The 19,342-nt window shown below is 36.0% G+C and overlaps 1 protein-coding gene across 2 annotated transcripts in view; it reads right to left on the reverse strand.

Annotated features, from left to right (window-relative positions):
* LOC128549606 (diacylglycerol kinase theta-like) overlaps positions 1-13,020 on the reverse strand; it is a 65,488-nt gene extending 52,468 nt beyond the window's left edge. For both annotated transcript variants that reach the window (XM_053526657.1, XM_053526656.1), the window contains exons 1-2: positions 12,622-13,020; positions 805-987 (exon numbers count right to left, since the gene is read on the reverse strand). In XM_053526657.1, the coding sequence (XP_053382632.1) occupies positions 805-987; positions 12,622-12,847 (409 nt within the window). In that variant the 5' untranslated portion in view covers positions 12,848-13,020. The remainder of the gene's footprint in view (positions 1-804; positions 988-12,621) is intronic.
* Between the last annotated feature and the right edge of the window lie 6,322 nt (positions 13,021-19,342).

The raw sequence follows: 19,342 nt of genomic DNA on the forward strand, positions 1-19,342 counted from the left end.
TGAAGGAAAAACCTTGGTGCCACTCTGGGCAATTTTGGCGGTCATGAACTGGCACCTGTGGAAAACCAGTGGCATAAAACTTTCATCTCACATAATGGAACTTGTGCAACACATGTCAGATCACCACAGTGAACAAGGACCATTTGTATGAAGTTGTTTTAAAAACTGGCCAGCAGTTTCATACAAGAAAACATTTAGTTTCCACTATGTACATATACGGAAAAGCGACTATGCCCCCTGGCAACCATGTTTTTTGACAATTCAAAATAATTTTAACAATATAGGTAGAAAGTTACATAAGTCCATTTGTGTGAAATTATTTTAAAATCGGACCAATGTTTTTCAGGAAATGTTCTTTGAAGATTTTTCTATTTTTAGCTCTGGCAGCTCCTGTGTGCAGCAAAGCAGAACCATTTAAACAACTTTGGTAGTGGTCCACCCAAGGAACATTCAGGCAAAGGTTCATCAAAATCCATTCTGTGCTTTTGGAGGAGATGTCATTTAAAGAAATTGTTGACGACAGACACACGACTGGATGGACGGACGCATGACTGACATAGCGTGACCACAATAGCCCACCATGAGCTTCGTGGTAAGGTGAGCAAAAAATCTCATGAACAACTTTCAGTTCGGTGTGGTCTTAACTGTCGAACCTTTAAGGTTATATTTATCTCTTCATTGCTACATATACTTCAAACCTCTAAAAGACAAGGTTTCAGAAAATCATATTTTAGGAGTCTGAATAAAAGTACCAACTACATCATGAAAACCTGCCGAAAAAAGAATCGCGGGAATATGACTTACTTTCACATCTAACAGCGTAAGAATCTTCAAGCCGTTTACGGCAAACATTGCAGAATTTCCTCTTGAACTGGCTTGCCTCTGACCAGCAGTGTGCTACAGGGTTTTTTATGAGGGTAGCTGCTATACTGGAGCATGCTGACACAACTGTTCTCAAACACTTCTCGTGTACAACAAAGTTACATACTGAAAGTACAAAAATAAACAAACATTAATATATGTTAATCCAAAGAATTGCCAGGCAGTACAGAGTTACTGGGCACAATTTGAAGTTTGCTGTGCAATAATTTCGTAATCAGGACAGTGGTTTCTGAAGAGGACATTTTCAAAGTTTACCATATTGCCATAAAGGGAAAACTACCGGCTTTTTCTAGGGTTTTGAGGAAAATGGCCCCTTGTCAGATTTTTTACGCGATGAAATTTCAAAACTGGGAAAAAAGCATTGACAAATCAAGTAAATTGTGAGTTTTTTTATATTCAATTATGTTAGTTTAAGACTTTATTTTCAAGTTTTACTGGTAGACATTCAAATGAATTAGAAATTTAAAGCATCCCACATGACCCAGATTCGAACTTGACCTAGGAATCATCAAGATAAACATTCTGATCAACTTTCAAGAAGATAGGTCATAAATGTGGCTTCTAGAGTGTCAAGAAGTGTTCCTCTGATTTGAGTGGGTAACCTAGTTTTTGACCGCACATGATCCAGTTTCAAACTTGGCCTAGGAATCATCAAGATAAACATTCTGACCAAGTTTCATGAAGATAGGGTCATAAATATGGCCTCTAGAGTGTTAACAAGCTTTTCCTTTGATTTGAGCGGGTGACCGAATTTTTTACCTACATGACCCAGTTTTGAACTTAGCCTAGGAATCATCAAGATAAACATTCTGACCAAATTTCATGAAGATATGTTCATAAATGTGGCCTTAAGAGTGTTAAAAAGCTTTTCCTTTGACTTGAATGGTGACCTAGATTTTAACCCCACATGACCCAGTTTCGAACTTGGCCTAAAATCATCACGATAAATATACTGACCAAGTTTCATGAAGATAGGGTCATAAATATGGCCTTTAGAGTGTTAACAAGGTTTTCCTTTGATCTGAGCGAGTGACCTAGTTTTTAACCCCACATGACCCAGTTTCGAACTTGGCCTAGAGATCATCAAAATAAACATTCTACGCAAGTTTGAATCAATGCAAAGCATAAATGAAACATCTACATGGCTGAAAAGGCCAAAATAAAATTTTTTGCCCCTTTCAGGGTTAACAACTCTAGAACTCATGATGGAATCTGGCCGGTTTTTGAAAGGAACTGATACCTTATTGTGACTTCAGTTGTGAGTAAGACTTATTAGGTGTGGTTAAAATCAAATGTACAAGAGGGCCATGATGGCCCTATATCGCTCACCTGAGTACCATTGCTCTTAATGATAAGATCAAGTTTTGACATAGATCACATAGGCATACACATTAAATATTATCAGGATAAATATTTTCTTGTAACAGTCCCTTTTGACCTATGGGTCACTAGTCAGGGCCAATCTCCAAACCAAGTTTGAGGGACCTAGGCTCAAATGCTGCATTTTTGTACTAGCATGACTATTCCTTACCCTGGAAGACATAAATAACATTTATAACCAATCTCATTAGATGCTGCTGAGGTATATTCATTTACATAAAATAAAGGGAGGTAATTTGTCATAAATTCAGTCAAAAGTTATCTACCCTGATTGTCAGAGTCCACCTGATGGCATAAATGAAATTTCAAATCAGTATCTTCATTGGTTACTGAGATACAATCATTTTAATTTGAAACAAAGGGAGGTAATCTGACATAAAATCGGTCCATAGTTATCTACCCTGATTGTCTCAGTCCAACTTATGACAATAATGAAATTTCAAATGAGTCCTATAAATACTTACTGAGCAGGGCACTTGTTTGGCCATTTTTGGGGCCGGGGCCCATTCCCCTCATAAAATAATATGTTTTTTCCCCCTTTCTCAGAAGAAAATGCCCCTGAAAATAGTTTGTTTGACACAACTAGATATGAACTCTCTTTCAAATTATATTACAGTGCCTCTTAGGAAGGTTACTGCTGCAATATAGTTAAATTAGTTGGAAATGACTGAAAACAGTATTAATACAGTGTAAGTGTGAAAAGTAGTAACATATATATGGCTAAAATCTTCCCCTTTTTGTCTTAAAATGACAAAAAAAATTCCCCTTCCTGAGGGTATGGGTACCTGTCCCCAAAAGTTGTCCAGTGCTCTGCTGAGATAAATCCATTTTTTATTAAAATCAGGGGAGGTTATCATGTATTGGTATATGCATGTAGAAGAGTACAAGTCTTTATAACAATAATTATATTAGAAAAGTATTCATATTGATAAACGTTCAATCAAGAGTTATCTAACATGACTATTTCTTACCACGGAAGACATAAATAACGTTTCAAACCAATCTCATTAGAAGCTGCTAAGGTATATTTACATAAAAAATAAAGGGAGGTAATTTGTCATAAATTCAGTCAATATGTATCTACACTGATTGTCCAAGTCCTTGTGATGGCATAAATGAAATTTCAGATCAGCATCTTCATTAGTTATGGAGATATACCCATTTTAATTTGAGATAAAGGGAGGTAATTTGACATAAAATCAGTCCATAGTTATCAACCCTGATTTTCTCAGTCCAACTAATGACAATAATGAAATTTCAAATGAGTCCTATAAGTACTTACTGATATAAATCCATTTTGATCAAAATCAGGGGAGGTATTAAATCAGATATAAAATAAGCGAATAGTGTCTAGATCAATCTGATTTCAAAACCAATACCATCAATAGTTGCAGAGATATAACCATTTTATGGATAAGTGCTGACCTTGACCTCAATGTGTGACCTTGACCTTCAAGCAATGGGAACTGATATCTTATTGTGATTAAAGTTGTGTGCATGATTTTCTAAAGTTGAATGCAAAATGCGGCATCTATCATGTTCACAAGGTAAAAATTAACATATTTTGGCACTTTCAATTTTCATTCAGGGGCCATTACTCTAGAACCTATGATTGGATCTGACTGGTTAGTTAATTTGCAAGTTTGTATCAATTCAAACTATAAATAAAGTCTCTATATGGCTGCAAAAGCCGAAATAGCAAAATTTGGCCCTTTAAGGGGCCATAACTCTGGAACCCATAATGGGATCTGGCCAGTTTTCAAAAGGAACCAAGATATTATGCCAATACAAGTTATGTGCAAGTTTGATAAAAGCTGATTGCAAGATGTGGTCTCTATTGTGTTAAAAAGCAAAAAATAGCAAATTTGGCCCTTAAAGGGGCTATAACTCTGGAACCCATGATGGGATCAGGCCAGTTTTCGAAAGGAACCAAGATATTATGCCAATACAAGTTGTGTGCAAGTCTGATTAAAATTGATTGCAAAATGTGGTCTCTATCATGTTCACAAGCAAAAAATAAATTCTGGCCCTTTAAGGGGCCATAACCCTCTAACCCATGATGGGATCTGGCCAGTTTTCAAAAGGAACCAAGATATTATGCCAATACAAGTTGTGTGCAAGTTTGATTAAAGTTGATTGCAAACAGTGGTCTCTATCGTGTTCACAAGCCAAAAATAGCAAATTTTGGCCCTTTAAGGGGCAACAACTCTAGAACGGTTAGAACCCATGATGGGATCTGGCCAGTTTTCAAAAGGAACCGAGATATTATGCCAATACAACTTGTGTGCAAGTTTGATTAAAGTTGATTGTAAAATGTGGTCTCTATTGTGTTCACAAGCCAAAAATAGTAAATTTTGGCCCTTTAAGGGGCCACAACTCTGGAACTCATGATGGGATCTGGCCAGTTTTCGAAAGGAAACGAGATATTATGCCAATACAAGTTGTGTGCAAGTTTGATCAAAATTGATTGCAAACAGTGGTCTCTATCGTGTTCACAAGAAATTGTGAACAGACGACGGACAAAGGGCGATTAGAAAAGCTCACCTTGTCACTACATGACAGGTGAGCTCAAAATGTCACTTCTTTCGTGTTCACAGGGTAAAAATTAACAAATTTTGGCTCTTTCAGGGGTCAATTAGGGGCCGTAACTCTGGAATCTATGATTGGATCAGACGGATTCATCATGGAATCCAAGATCTATTTTTGCTCTTAAAGATATTTTACAAGTTTGTATCAAATCAAACCATAAATGAAGTCTTTATATGGCTGCATAGGGCTGTAACGCGTATCTGAGTACTCAGATATTCACGAATTCGACTAAAAGTTTGAGTACGGATATTCGTCATTGTCGAGATCATTGGATCGTGATCTTTTTCATTAATACCGGCAATATGTAAAATTCTATCAATAAAACTAAATTAAAGCCACATTAAACGTCTTCAATGAATTTTCTTGCATATCTAAGTCGATTACGCGTTGTCAGTTTCTAAACCAGATATAAACAAATGTCTTAGGTAGAGTTAGCATCGGTCTTATATTCGAACTAAAATAAATGTGAAATCTGTCAAAACAGTGAATAAACATTCATCATTTAAGAAATTAAATTCAATAAAAAGTTAAATACACAATTTCTTTCCAATAAATAAAGTTTTCTTATAAAAAAAATGCGAAACTGCTACTAAATATTTGTGATATTAATGACTGACGTCATATATAGTTCGTCTGCAAGTATGGCCGAACATTACAGAAGTCCACCCGCAAAGTTTACTTCAAAAGTTTGGCAGTACTTTGGAATTGCAAAGTTTAGATTCCATAAAGAAAATGGTACTTATATAACAGTCTTGCACTTTTGTATCATTGTAAGTTGTTGTTGGTGATCCGTGGTTCGATCTGTGAATCATTAGCCCCAACTCGTGGATCGGATCGGATCGCCACTTGTCCGATGATCCACAGCCCTATGGCTGCAAAAGCCAAAATAGCAAATTTTGGCCAGCTCTGGAACCCATGATGGGATCTGGCCAGTTTTCATAAACTGAGATATTATGCCAATTCAAGTTGTGTGCTAGTTTGATTAAAATCAATAATTGCAAAATGTGGTCTAAATCATGTTCACAAGAAATTGTGGATGGAAGACTGACGAAGGGCTAAAAAAAATAACAAGACAGTCATGATGCACCTATATTGCTCACCTGTTAAACTTGGCCCAGGCATCATCAAGATAAACATTCAGACCAAGTTTCATGAAGATCATAAGTGTGGCCTCAAGTGTTTACAAGCTTTTCCTTTGATGTGAGTGGTGACCTAGTTTTTGGCCCCACATGACCAAGTTTCAAACTTGGTCTAGGAATCATCAAGATAAATATTCTGACCAAGTTTCATGAAGATAGGGTCATAAATATGGCCTCTAGAGTGTTAACAAGGTTTTCCTTTGATTTCACCAGGTGACCTAGTTTTTGATCCCATATGACCCAGTTTTGAACTTGGCATAGGAATCATAAAGATAAATAGTCTGACCAAGTTTCATGAAGACGGGGTAATAAATGTGGCCTCTAGGGCGTCAACAAGCTTTTTCTTTGATTTGACCTGGCAGTGATTTTTTTGGGGAAAAAATAAAGGTGCCTATGCCCGCTGAATTGGGAAAATAAATGCCCAAAATTGGGAAAAACAGAAATATGTTTAATTTCCATACTAAGTGATATAAATCTCTACATTTCTTAACTGAACATTGTTTGAAAGGTTTACATTTTTTCAAAACCATTTTTGGATTTAAAATCGTGAAAGTTAAGGGTGGAAAAATTAATTAAGACACAGATGCAACTTATACAAATTGTATTTTTCAATTTTTCAAAAACTAGGAGAGATATTGTAATTTTTCATTATCATAAATGATTAACTGGCATAATGGAACATATTTAAACTGACTGAAGTCCATATTTCTCTTCAAAATTGCCAATGTTTTGTTTGTCATGTATTTTTGCGACGGTAACATTGATGCAATATTGATCTCAAAAAGGACATTTTTGATGTCATTTCTGCCAATTTCATGTTAGATATTGCGTTTCTCACACCAATGTATAAACTGTTACATTTTGGAAATAAAATCCTTTAATTTGATGGGGAGAAACACCTCTTTTTTGGAGGAAAAACTGACGATTTTGGGGGGAAAATAGCCTATTTTGGCCAGGGGAAACTGACAAAATTCGGCAGTAAAAATAGGCAAAAAAAATCACTGCCTGGTGACCTAGTTTTAGATCCAACAGCCCAGTTGACAAATGACAGATTCTCAGGGATCACTTTTGGCAGATACCTTTATGAGATTAATTCCTATTTGCCTTGAATCAATGAGATTTTGACAAAATGAATGGGATTTTTTCTTTTTATAATGAGATTTTACATCGGCGGACAGCTACCTTTATTACACTGCAAAGCAAACATCTGTTTATTTGTAAGAACAATTTATCTTTATAAGTAAACAAAACAGTTCCTTTCAGAGACACTTTTAACATAACTCAAAATTCTGTGCCTGAATAGGTTGATGAAAGTTGTAACTGACTGCAGAGTTTTTTTTCACCAAAATATTCGGCGAAATTTGGCCCCATTCCCCCCTCAAAATAGTATGGTTTTTTCCCCTTTCTGATGCCTAAAATTCCCCTCCAAAAAATAAAAAAAAAATGCCAATCAATTAAATCATAATTCACTAGTTTATTTTATTTATTTTCATATAGAAAACAGTTCACCGCGGTATCTCGCGTTTTGTTTACATTGACACCGGTTGGAGTAACTTCCCTTGATAAATCAGAATCATCGAAGCGCTTTATTATTCTGCACAACGCTGTTGAATGTTAATCTGTAAATGATTTGCATTCTATTTGTTTGGCCGGGTAGTGTTGAGTTTTCCATCTTCTAGTCAGTCAGGGTTTGATTTTATGTTTTGGGACGGGACTAGTCCAACGCATACATTTTTTTACAGTTTGTTTTTTATTGTGACAGGTCAAATGTAACAGTGTCTGCAAATGTCAGAATTTGACAGAAATTAAAAAACAGCCACTCACCATCTTGTTTAGGAAGGGACCTAATGTCTGTTGTAAATTTTGGTGGTCTGATGGATATGTCTTATCCTCCACATTTGAAAAATTTATTTGGTTATCTGGTATCGATATGCTACATTGTGTTATATGTCATGTCACATACTCTTATGGGCCCTGAATTTATCAATAAACTTGAAACTATAGTTTATTTCAACATAAATGAAAATTCCCCTTTTCTTAGTTTTACGTCGTATTTTTCCCCCTCCAAAGGGCACCGACCCCCTTCCCCCAAAACTGAAAAAAATCACTGGAGTGCTAGGTCCACATGCATTTTTTCCTTTCAGTAAGGAGTTAACTTTGAGCTTTTACTTCAAAGCTGCTCTGTCCACATGGAAGTTTAGTTATATTTTAATCTTTCTGGATCTGATACACTTCCATTAGGCCAGGACAGGACAGCTTTGAAGTCCAACTCATAATGACCCTACCCTCCCCCTCAACTACAAACATTTCGTACGGAATTTCAGGCGTTAAGCGTTTTTTTCATCAAGGGTCTTCAACAGGGGTTTCTCCACCTTGTTATTATCATTGCTACTCATTTGCGAGAATGGAAGCAAAGTTTGGCCTTCCAAACGTTTCAATTTCTTCTTTGGTGGTATTTTGACACTTCGCGAAAACAGGTGTTTTTTGCCTGGTAATCATTATCACCGGATGCTCTAAGAAGATAAAACAAAATTCAAGCGCCATACAATCAGCAAGTAACGGCAAAGTCTGCATTGCAGCGAAAAGTCGCAATTTCAGCAAAAGATCCACAGCCGCGCGGATGCAATTTTAATCGCATCTGAGCAATATTTATGCGATTTTCACCAAAAAAACGTGAGAATATCGCGAAATTGCAGCCAAAAGTGATCCCTGGATTCTGTTATCGGGAGGGAACCATACCACGCAAAAAAGTTGTATACAGTGCTAAATTTGATTTGATTAACCTTTTCCCTGATAAATTTCTAAAATGGACTGGTCCATTATTCCAGGGGTGTAAAATTCCACTCGCCCACTCGCATTGGCAAGTAAAAGTCTGGATAGGACGAGTGGACCTCGCTGTATACTCGACCAATCAGGCGAATGCTTTTTACGTCATTACTTTACCAAAATTCAGCAAATAAAGTTTTGAATTCCTAACTGAAAAATGATAACAAACTTGAATGCGCTGGTAGACGCTTTAAAATTCAATTGCTTACCAATAATGATTGCGCGCTTATTATTATTATTATTATCGATGCAATTATTACAAGAAACCCATGTACTGTAAGCCAGTCAAGATACACTTATTTACCCGAGTTAATGTTATTATTGTCACTGTTTATTTTCCCGTACTTTGTCAAAGCATGGCAGACCAACATCCGTAGTTTATGTGGTGAGCGACAACAAAAATACAGTGAAAGAAAAAGAAAAATTTCTGTTGTGAAAAGAAAATTTTAGCAGATCTCACGGATGAATATCATTAATTAAAAAGGGAAGGTAGTGTACAAGAGAATATTATTTGTCTACTGTGCGTTATATTTGAAATTTGTTTGTTTTGTTTTTTTTTGGTTGGGTTTAACGTTGCACCGACACATTTATAGGTCATATGGCAACTTCAGGCCTTTTTTTACGCTGATTTTAGGGCCGAAATTCGGCCCCATTCCCCAATCTAAAAAGTATACTTTTTTCCCCACCTTGGCCAAAAATTCCCCATGCAAAAACAGCCCTTTTTTTGTAAATTTGGGGAAGGGTACCAGGTCCCTTTTGGAGGGGAAATTTACCTCGCGAAATCATTGTTTGGAGGAATATATTTGCTGAAAAGTTGTTAAAATCAGGACTGAAAATCAAAACTAATTTCATTTTTTTTTTGCATGGGGAATTTTTGGCCAAGGTGGGGAAAAAAGTATACTTTTTAGATTGGGGAATGGGGCCGAATTTCGGCCCTAAAATCAGCATAAAAAAAGGCCTGAAAAAAAAAAAGAAATTAGTTTTGATTTTCAGTCCTGATTTTAACAACTTTTCAGCAAATATATTCCTCCAAACAATGATTTCGCGACGTAAATTTCCCCTCCAAAAGGGACCTGGTACCCTTCCCCAAATTTACAAAAAAAGGGTTGAACTTCCAGCTTTGATGGTGAAGGAAGACCCCAGGTGCCCCTCCGTGTATTATCTCATCACAAGTGAGCACCTGGGTAGAACCACCGACCTTCCGTAAGCCAGCTGGATGGCTTCCTCACATGAAGAATTCAACGCCCCGAGTGCGGCTCGGACCCACATCGATGTGGGGCAAGTGATTTGAAGTCAGGGACCTTAACCACTCGGCCATGGAGGCCCCTTTGTTTGTTGTACTTAATACTTCTTTTGTAAAGTGACAGTATTAAAATGTCATTAAGATTGTAATTTTATTAGGGCGAGTGACTGTTCACCAAGGGCAAGTAGATTTTACTGGCTACTAGTCCTGCAGGGTGAGTCGTGTGAAAAATATTTTTACACCCCTGTATTCAATTTGAGCAGTACCACTTATTATTCAAAGGGGTGTTCACTGAAAATTTATTGACTGAATAGCATTAGCCAACAGAACAAACCAAGATCAGCCTGCATGGATGTTTTGGTCTGCACTGGTCGCAAAGGCAGAATCCATTGCCCTAGCAGGCTAAAGGTTAAAATGAATTGTTCGATTTCGCAATGGAATCGCATCAAACAGTGCCAAACGTAGCGCAGAAACATCAAAACAGCCTGAACTTTGTCTGTTCTGGCAACCACCTTGAAACTTTGGCTTGCCCGAAACAGGATTTACTTCCCAGGCTTCGGGCAACCCAGTTACGATGAAGACTGCTTTGACGTTCAAGGCTAGAACTTTCTTTTTAATTGTGCATGCAGGGTCACTTTGGAACTTCAAACTTCGCTCAAATTTATCTAACCTCAAAGTGAAGTGCAAGTTGTCCGGTTTTTTTGGGATTGGCACTCGTTAATTACTGCTAAATATTCGGACTGTTCACAATTTGCACAATATCAAAATGACTGTTGAATACACAAACACACGCCGATAGCATAATTTAAGTTCGGCTTACTTCAGGTACTTGTGAGATTTTCGCGAGAAGCGTAAAAGCGAATCAAATTATCCGTTATACCAGAGACGACTGTATCTGGCCAATTAGCGATGCGGTTACATCTTGCGTTGAATTGTCAACACGACTGTGCTAGTGCAAAAACAACGCTTTATAAAGAAATTGTTGAACCATGCGATTAATTGGAATTTTACACAATTATTTGGCATCTATGGTAAAAGAACGACATGTAAAGTATAAACTACAAAAATTTGACTTTCATCGATGGAATGATTTAGACATATTATATTTCTAGTTTCCACAGTTAAGTTCTGAAAACAGAACTTTGCTTTCTATTTATTCATAAAAAATAGTAAATTTTAAAAGAGAAATAATAAATATAATGCTATCTTACTGGTTTTATTTTCAAGGAAAAAGACAAAACAATAGTACAGCAAGAAGAATAAAAAATACCTGATGTAAAGTCAATTTTTGGGGAAAACAGCATGATCTAAAAGATTTTCTTTCATGACAGTGATTACTACAGAAGAAAAAATTGTTTTTTTCTAGTCAATGCTAGTTGCAAGAAAACCTTGCACACATGTGGTATATTCATTTTCATGCAATTTTTATCAGTGTTTTAAATGCCCAACCAACTTCAAATTTTTTACTTCTTTCAAAGTTTTGAACCAAAAAAGTAAAACAAATTGATGATTAATAACGATTTTTCTGTTGGCAAAAAACAGTAGTTTCCAAGAGATTAGCTAAGATGTATTTCTGTGCATTAGCCTATCATCCTGATATTCTGGTGATGATAGCTCAACTAACTTACTAATTTTAGGGCAATGGTATTCTTTATGGTTTAGTTCTGAACCTAAAAGCACTTGAAATCGGAAGCAAGATTGATTGAGAGAGTACAGACTACAATTTTCACTTCACTTAGTGCAGACATCTTATCTTTCAGCTATTTACAAAGGATTATTGCATCATTAAAATTAACAAAGTCCCTTTTCATTGCATATGGTCATAGGATCCAAATTTGTGATTTATTCCTTTCAGAGGAGCTATGGTTCTATCAATGATAGAATAAAACTATATTATTGATCTCCTTTCTCATTATCTGACAACATCATTTATACACATTAGTCTATTCAGCTTTTCCCATTGAAAAATCCAATATCTCCCAGCTAATACAACTTACGGAGAAATATTTTCCCCCGTTTTTGTCAACCCTTATAAAAACTTCTAATCAATACCCAGTTTGAGTTTTAACTCCGTATATAAGAAAATAGTCTTTATTTTATTCAATAAAAAGACTGTTGACCTGTTTTCTATATATCCACATAAATTAAGAACCATGTTAATACAAGCTATTTCATCAATAATCTTAACAGAATTTTAAATCAGTTGCAGTGTTTTCTTCTTCATTAAACTCCCTGTGTTAGGTCTATTTGTATATTTGGTGCTATAATGTGTTAAAAGAGTGAATGAAAAGGCTTCAAGTCCCTTTAATCCCTGGCTATTAATAGTCTCTTTAACTGACAAAATCAAGGCCAGATCCAAGAAAAATCAATATCATAGCTATTTGTTGGTTGCATACAAATCCTGGCAAATATATCTGATACTCCATCGGATTTCATTTTAACAACAACTTCGGGGTGTATTTTATGAAAGTCATACCATCACTCTCTAATAACGCGGATCTTTTTATTAACATTAGGTGAAATATGCAGCATTCTGTCAAAAGTAAGAAAACACAGGCCTACCTTCGCACACAAGTCCTTGGCCTATCAGACCCCACAGCATATCTGTGCAATGATGACAATATGTCGGTTTGTGAAAAGTCTTTTTCACGAAAAAATGCCCATGGCCTCGGTCGTCAAAGTCTGGGTATGTGCCTGCCGAACTGTTAGTCCGATCCATCGTCTCCTCACCACATACCGCCATCTTGGATACAGATTCCGAGGTCGCGTACTCACTGCGACATTTCATGGAGATTCGTGTTCTTGCGCCAAATTTGGCTGCTAGACAATATCGAAAAAGGAGATTAGTATGTGTTGAAGGTGTCTAAAACTTAAATTATTTTCCATATTCATTTTTATCCGATTCATTGCATGGTTGTAGGAAGTCACTCATTCGATACTGTTAACTTGTTCCAATACGGAAATGAGCATCTCGCGATATCGATAGCGAGGCTGGGATGCTGGCAAAACTTTCCGCGAAGCATCTTTATGCAAATTAGGTAGAAACGTCACGGCTGCAGCGGCTTTCATTGAGAAAACGAAAGTAGAAATGGCGTAAACTCTACAATACATAATGTAGATATATATCGGACAAATCCGGGATATTAGCGTAACCAGGGCACTTAGATAGATAGATAGATTTATTCGTGTAAATATATACATCACATTGACACAATTATCACATACATTGAATTTAAACAGCACATAATATATTAACACAGCTCTGATATCACAGATATTTTTGGTGACTAGTGCACAATTATGACATATATAAAAACACAGGATAACCTGTAAAAGCCTTGCGGCTTATTTCCAACAGGGTCCTTGAAAATATTGTCATAATGGATAAGAGTATTTAAATAAATAGATACAGTTTATGCAGAGTAAGTGCACAATTATGTTGTCAGTACATAGACATACATATATTACACGAACAATATTATCACATTAAAAATCATATCACATAAAATCTACATTTGACTATACTTACAATTAAAAATAGATATAACTGGAATCTTCAGTCAACTTCATATTTAAAATCAAGTGCTTTTTAACTTCCTTTTTAAAAGCATATTTACTCTTAGTATTATGTATAAATTGAGGTAACTGGTTCCAGTCTAAAATACTATTATCTAATAAAAAGTTGAAGTTGTAAAACCATTTACAGCTGGCAAATAAAAATTGGTACTACTACCTCTACTATTATACTGGTGTTGTTCATTACACCTTTTAAAATTTTCTTTAAGATATGCCGGACATTTGTCATTAAATATTTTATACACATGATTAAGTCTAAGTTGCTTGCACCTGTTTTCAATATTTAAAAAACCTAGATAACTAAAATCTGAAACACACAGAGAAGTTCTACATTCATAATTCAATATATATCTCACAATCTTATTTTGAGCAATTTGTAGTTTACACTTCAATTGTTTTGTGAGTCCACAATACCATGACGAACTAGCATAATCAAAATGGCACTGTAAGAGTGCATTACATAGAGTTTTTCTTAATGATTCATTTAAATAACTCTTTTGCCTATATAAAAACTTTAATCTTGAATTGACTTTATTAACGATATTATTAACAATAGAAGTGGCAGATAGGTCTTTATCCAACATAGCTCCCAAGTATTTAACAGAGTCCTGTGCCTTAATTGTATGTCCATTACAATGAACTGAAAAATCTTGAATTTTATTGAGCTTACGTCTAGAGCCGAATAGAATACACTCTGTTTTTCCTAAATGTAAAGATAGTTTATTATCTATCAGCCATTTACTACAACTAGCAAGTTCATTACCTAAAACAGAACTGATCACTTCTGGGTTCTTATGAGAGAATAGAATAGCGCTATCATCAGCATATAAAATTAACTTGCAATTTTTACTAATGCTAATACCCATATCATTCACATAGCACAAAAATAACAACGGACCCAGTATACTACCCTGAGGCACACCACAAACTATATTATCAAAATCCGACATAGTATTATTCACATGACTAGCTTGGGTCCTTCCAGTTAAATATGAGCGAAACCACTCCACCGACTCAATACCCATCGCCTTCAATTTAAGACATAATATCTGGTGGTCGACTGTATCAAAAGCCTTTTGAAGATCTAACATAATCATCCCTGTATATAGTCCTTTTGATGTTTGATTTCTTATGTGATCAGTCAAATGTATCAGGCATGAGTCAGTAGAGTAGTTTCCTCTAAAACCGCTTTGTAATTCATATAATAAACCATTTTTGACTAGAAAAGATTCTAACTGGTTATAAACCGCTCTTTCAAGAATTTTAGATACAATTGCCAAAATGCTTACAGGTCTATAGTTGGAGACATCAGACCTATCATTTTTCTTAAATAAAGGTTTAACCTTTGCACTTTTCAAATCTTCTGGAAAAAAGAAATGGGTAGGACTTAGCAGATTAGCCTAACAAATGCATAGAGCATGACAATCATGCGCAGATCCAGAGACGGGGGTCCAGCTGGAAAATTCTAAAAAAAAAAAGAAAAGAAGGGAAGAAGGAAAGAAAACGGTTTTCGAAAAGGCAACAATAGGACCGCATTCAAAGTGTATGCTGCTACATACGACCATTTATGTAAATTATCTCAAAGAAAAACAGAATTTTACCTTTAAAAAACTTAATTGTATTAGTTTTCCCAAATTTAACAGGTGAGCTCATAAAACGTGAAAATAAGGGGTATACTGTATATAAAAATTGCAGTGGAAAAGTTGCTCCTAAAATGCCCCAGAATGCAGGAAATGAAGCGCCGAATTTCATTTAGTGTATAAAGACACATGTTTGTCCCACCCTCTGAGAAAATTTGCTGGATCCACGCATGCATGTTATCTATAAATTTTTGATGCACTTTCCTTGTAACAAACACTTCACAAAAAATAGTCTGGCTTTACAACTTTTATTTGTTCAGGTGCGGCTACAGGATTTTGGAGTAGAAGGGCACGGAGTTTCTAGCGGGTTCCAAAGACGTGCCCCCTCCCCCCACCCCTGCCCCCCTCTGGAAAAAAAATGTTCTCAAATATACCATCAAATAGTTCAGGCAGACGTATATTTTACAAACATGGGGCCTAAATATCTGTCGCAATATCATCTTTTGCATTTGTAAATTAGAAAAAAAAACAATTGGGTTAAAATTATAGCTTTTTACTGTCATCCTTTACCTTCTCTTTAGCAGTTATATATACTATTGATCATGTTCCGCGAGCAGAAAGTTTCATCTGTTGGAAGACTCCAAGCTATAAAATTGTATGCCGCCAGATTTTAGAGGGGGCGCGCCAGGTGCGTCCCCTTCTGAACCGCCACTGTTTTTCAAAATCTACCATATATTTATAGCATAACAACACCCTCTCCCCTGCGCACTCTAATTTATTATAAGTCTAAAAAGATTATCTGCTGCAGCTTAAATTGTGGGGTAAATGGACCAGAAAAAAAATAGATGCTTCTTAGAAGCCCGCCCACTTAGCTCAATAGGAAGAGCACAAATCTACGGATCGCGAGGTCCGATCCCGGGGGCGAGGAGTATGTTTTTCGTGACTAGATATGGCACAAAATGTGCATCCCTGCACAAGTGAGTCCATTTGTAAGATTCTCATGGGGAAGTTGGCAGTTCGGCCTACTTGCGGATCTGTATTCTAGATAGCCCTTTAGAGGATTGTCTAGGAGTACGGACCTTCTTTTTCAGGCATTAAAGGCACTGACCTCCAGATTGTACGACAGAAAAAACGAGATTTTTTTTTAGATATCAGATAATTATTGCTATATTTCTTAAGAAGGCTTTGAAACTTTGTTACCGACAGATTATATGAATTTTTATATTGAAAACTGAAAAGCGTTTGTAACGCTTTACTCTAGGTAATTTAACGTTTCCTCCGTGTATTGGCCGAGACCGCGGGAAAGTTTTTATTGTCGCGGCGGCCCGGGTTCGATTCGCGACACGGGCATCTTTTTTTCTCTCTTGATTTTGCATTCGTTTAAGATAGTTTAAACCAAAGCTCATATTCTAATGTTCGTAATATGACCAAACTTCAATTTTAAAGAAATATCAGTTTTAGTCATAATCTGGAGGCCAGTGCCTTTCAATGTTACTGCAAATGCCGGTAAAAATCAGACAATAATGCGACTAAATAAACTGCGTACATATATAAAAATTAGTTACTTTTTTCTGATTTTTTTGCCTGCTTATCAGATGCTGATTATTTGACTATTTTTAGCATGACCCATTTTGTAAGTTAGCATGCGATAATCATGCTACAGTTGAGCATTTAATTAAACAATTAGTTAAGAAATCTAACTAATAAATGATATCATTTATTGCGGTGTTCGTTCAATATGTCAAAAATAGAAATGCTATAGAAACACCCGTCGTGCGGGTTTGGATATACTTACCGACACGACCGTCGTGCGAATAAGTAAAATAACCGGCACGGCCGTCGTGCCGATAGACACTTCCTAAAATTATTCCTAAAAAAACTGTTTATCATAACATAATTCAACTTCTTTTTATCTAATCAGTTTGTCCCAGCCATGTGTGCTGCCGGGATGTCGAACGAAAATTTCTGTCCAATTTTACTATTTTCATTTCATCCACGATAAGTTGATTTCATCTTAAGATATACATATATAACAAAACAAATAGTCAGCTTTTGAACACTGGTTATCCAGTTAATATAGTTAAATAACATCTTTAGTGTCACTTTCAAACTAACTAAGAAATTAAATATTAAGTGAATTAAAGTACTACTCACCAGCAGCCCACATTGTGCTGAATGTTGTAAGATAGAGAATGAGAACACAAGGGTAACTGATTTATTCGATCAGACGCATTTCTTGTCTTATCTTTACGATTTTCAACCAATGAAATCACAGCTTACTATCACGACAAACAGTAATGCGAATTATGAAAATAATTCTTATACAACTACTAGTATTCTTTAGATCTTAGTGACAGAAATGGCATCTTCATGATCCGTCGTACAGCCAGCGATAAAAGCAGTTAACTGTTGGTACAGCCAGCGGTAAAAGCAGTTAACTGTTGGTACAGCCAGTGGTAAAAGCAGTTAACTGCTAGTACAGCCAGCGGTAAAAGCAGTTAACTGTTGGTACTGCCAGTGGTAAAAGCAGTTAACTGCTAGTACAGCCAGCGGTAAAAGCAGTTAACTGTTGGTACTGCCAGTGGTAAAAGCAGTTAACTGCTAGTACAGCCAGTGGTAAAAGCAGTTAACTGCTGGTACAGCCAGTGGTAAAAGCAGTTAACTGCTGGTACTGCCAGCGGTTGAAGCAGTTATTTGCTGGTACTGCCAGCGGTTGAAGCAGTTAACTGTTACTACTGCCAATGGCTAAACAGTAAATTTTTATTACTATCAACGGTTAATGCAGTTAACCGTTAATACTGCCCGAGTCTAAAGCAGTTAACTGCTATATTTGCCAGTGTTTAAACCAGTGTGCCGCTACAACTATTTTTACTGATCCGACAGTTGTGGAACATGTGCATTTTGTATTCGTCTGTGTCCCTCACTTGGTCAATACTGCAAATTATACTGAAAAAGATGAGGAAGGAGAGGAAAAATAAAAAAAGAAGAAGAAAAAGAGGTCGAAGTCGAATGACTCCGACATACAGTCGTAGAGCGGCTGGGAAATCGAACTAACGTTATAAGTCACAATGTTGTGAAATGCTGAACAGGGATATTTTGATATACTAATTACATGACTTTATTAAAGAAAGAAACAAATTCCTTTTATGTAGTATTTTGTTTTAAATACTACAGTAAGTTTCGTCAGGTGCTTCTAAAAAGTGAAAAATTAAATGTTTTGCTGTGTTATAAAAGTTAACAATTATCTAGAAGTTCATATATGTTCCATAAAGACGGACACTATAGATTAAAACTACCGGCCTTCTCAAGGGTGTATAGAGGGCCTCCTCGTATGTCGGAAGATAAAATGAAATCTTTCTTGTATACCAAAGGCTAATCCTAATCCGTCAGTCTAGTTACCCCCTCCCCCCCACCCAAGGCCCACCTACAGACTTGGCTACCAAGATGCTATCATGGTGGTTCTCCTCGGGTATATGACAAACTTCTATTGGATGAGAATGAACAAAGACCTGATGAACGGACAGGATGCAAGTAATGTTCTCGCTACATAAATTTAACAACTTTAAGTATCAAACCATGTAAAAGAACAAATGGAAGCAAGTTTCATGCTTGTGAAATTCATAACTGAGTGCCTAAACAGTCTTAATGTGTTTTTTTTCGCGAGAGTTTTGGCCGTTGGCGTTGTTCTTGATTCAGGTGTTGTTTTTGTTTTTGTTTATTATTATTATTATTATTATTATTATTATTATTCGATAATGACTGTACCATAAATGTTTGTGAAGATAAGATATAGCTGAGGTCCTTCTAGAACTGATAACTGGCCATAGCTTTGTCAAACGTTGTTCGAACAATGAATTTTTTTTATAAGTAACTGTACGGAACTTTTGTGTTTGTCATAATTATGTGTTTGAATTTTATATGTATTTATTTATAATGGTATTTGTACCCACCGGTAACCCATGTTGGCGGCTTCATGACACATGGGGTCAGGACCAGTTTACCAAAACAAGATTTCCAGCATTCTTTCATAATGAAAGCAAATCACTTTTTTTACAAAAAAAAAAAAAAAAAATAATAATAATAAATAAATAAAAAATAAATAAATAAATAAAAAGTTATTCCAACAT

The sequence above is a fragment of the Mercenaria mercenaria genome, chromosome 16 (genome assembly GCF_021730395.1).
Source record: "Mercenaria mercenaria strain notata chromosome 16, MADL_Memer_1, whole genome shotgun sequence".
Classification (NCBI taxonomy): Eukaryota; Metazoa; Mollusca; class Bivalvia; order Venerida; family Veneridae; genus Mercenaria; species Mercenaria mercenaria.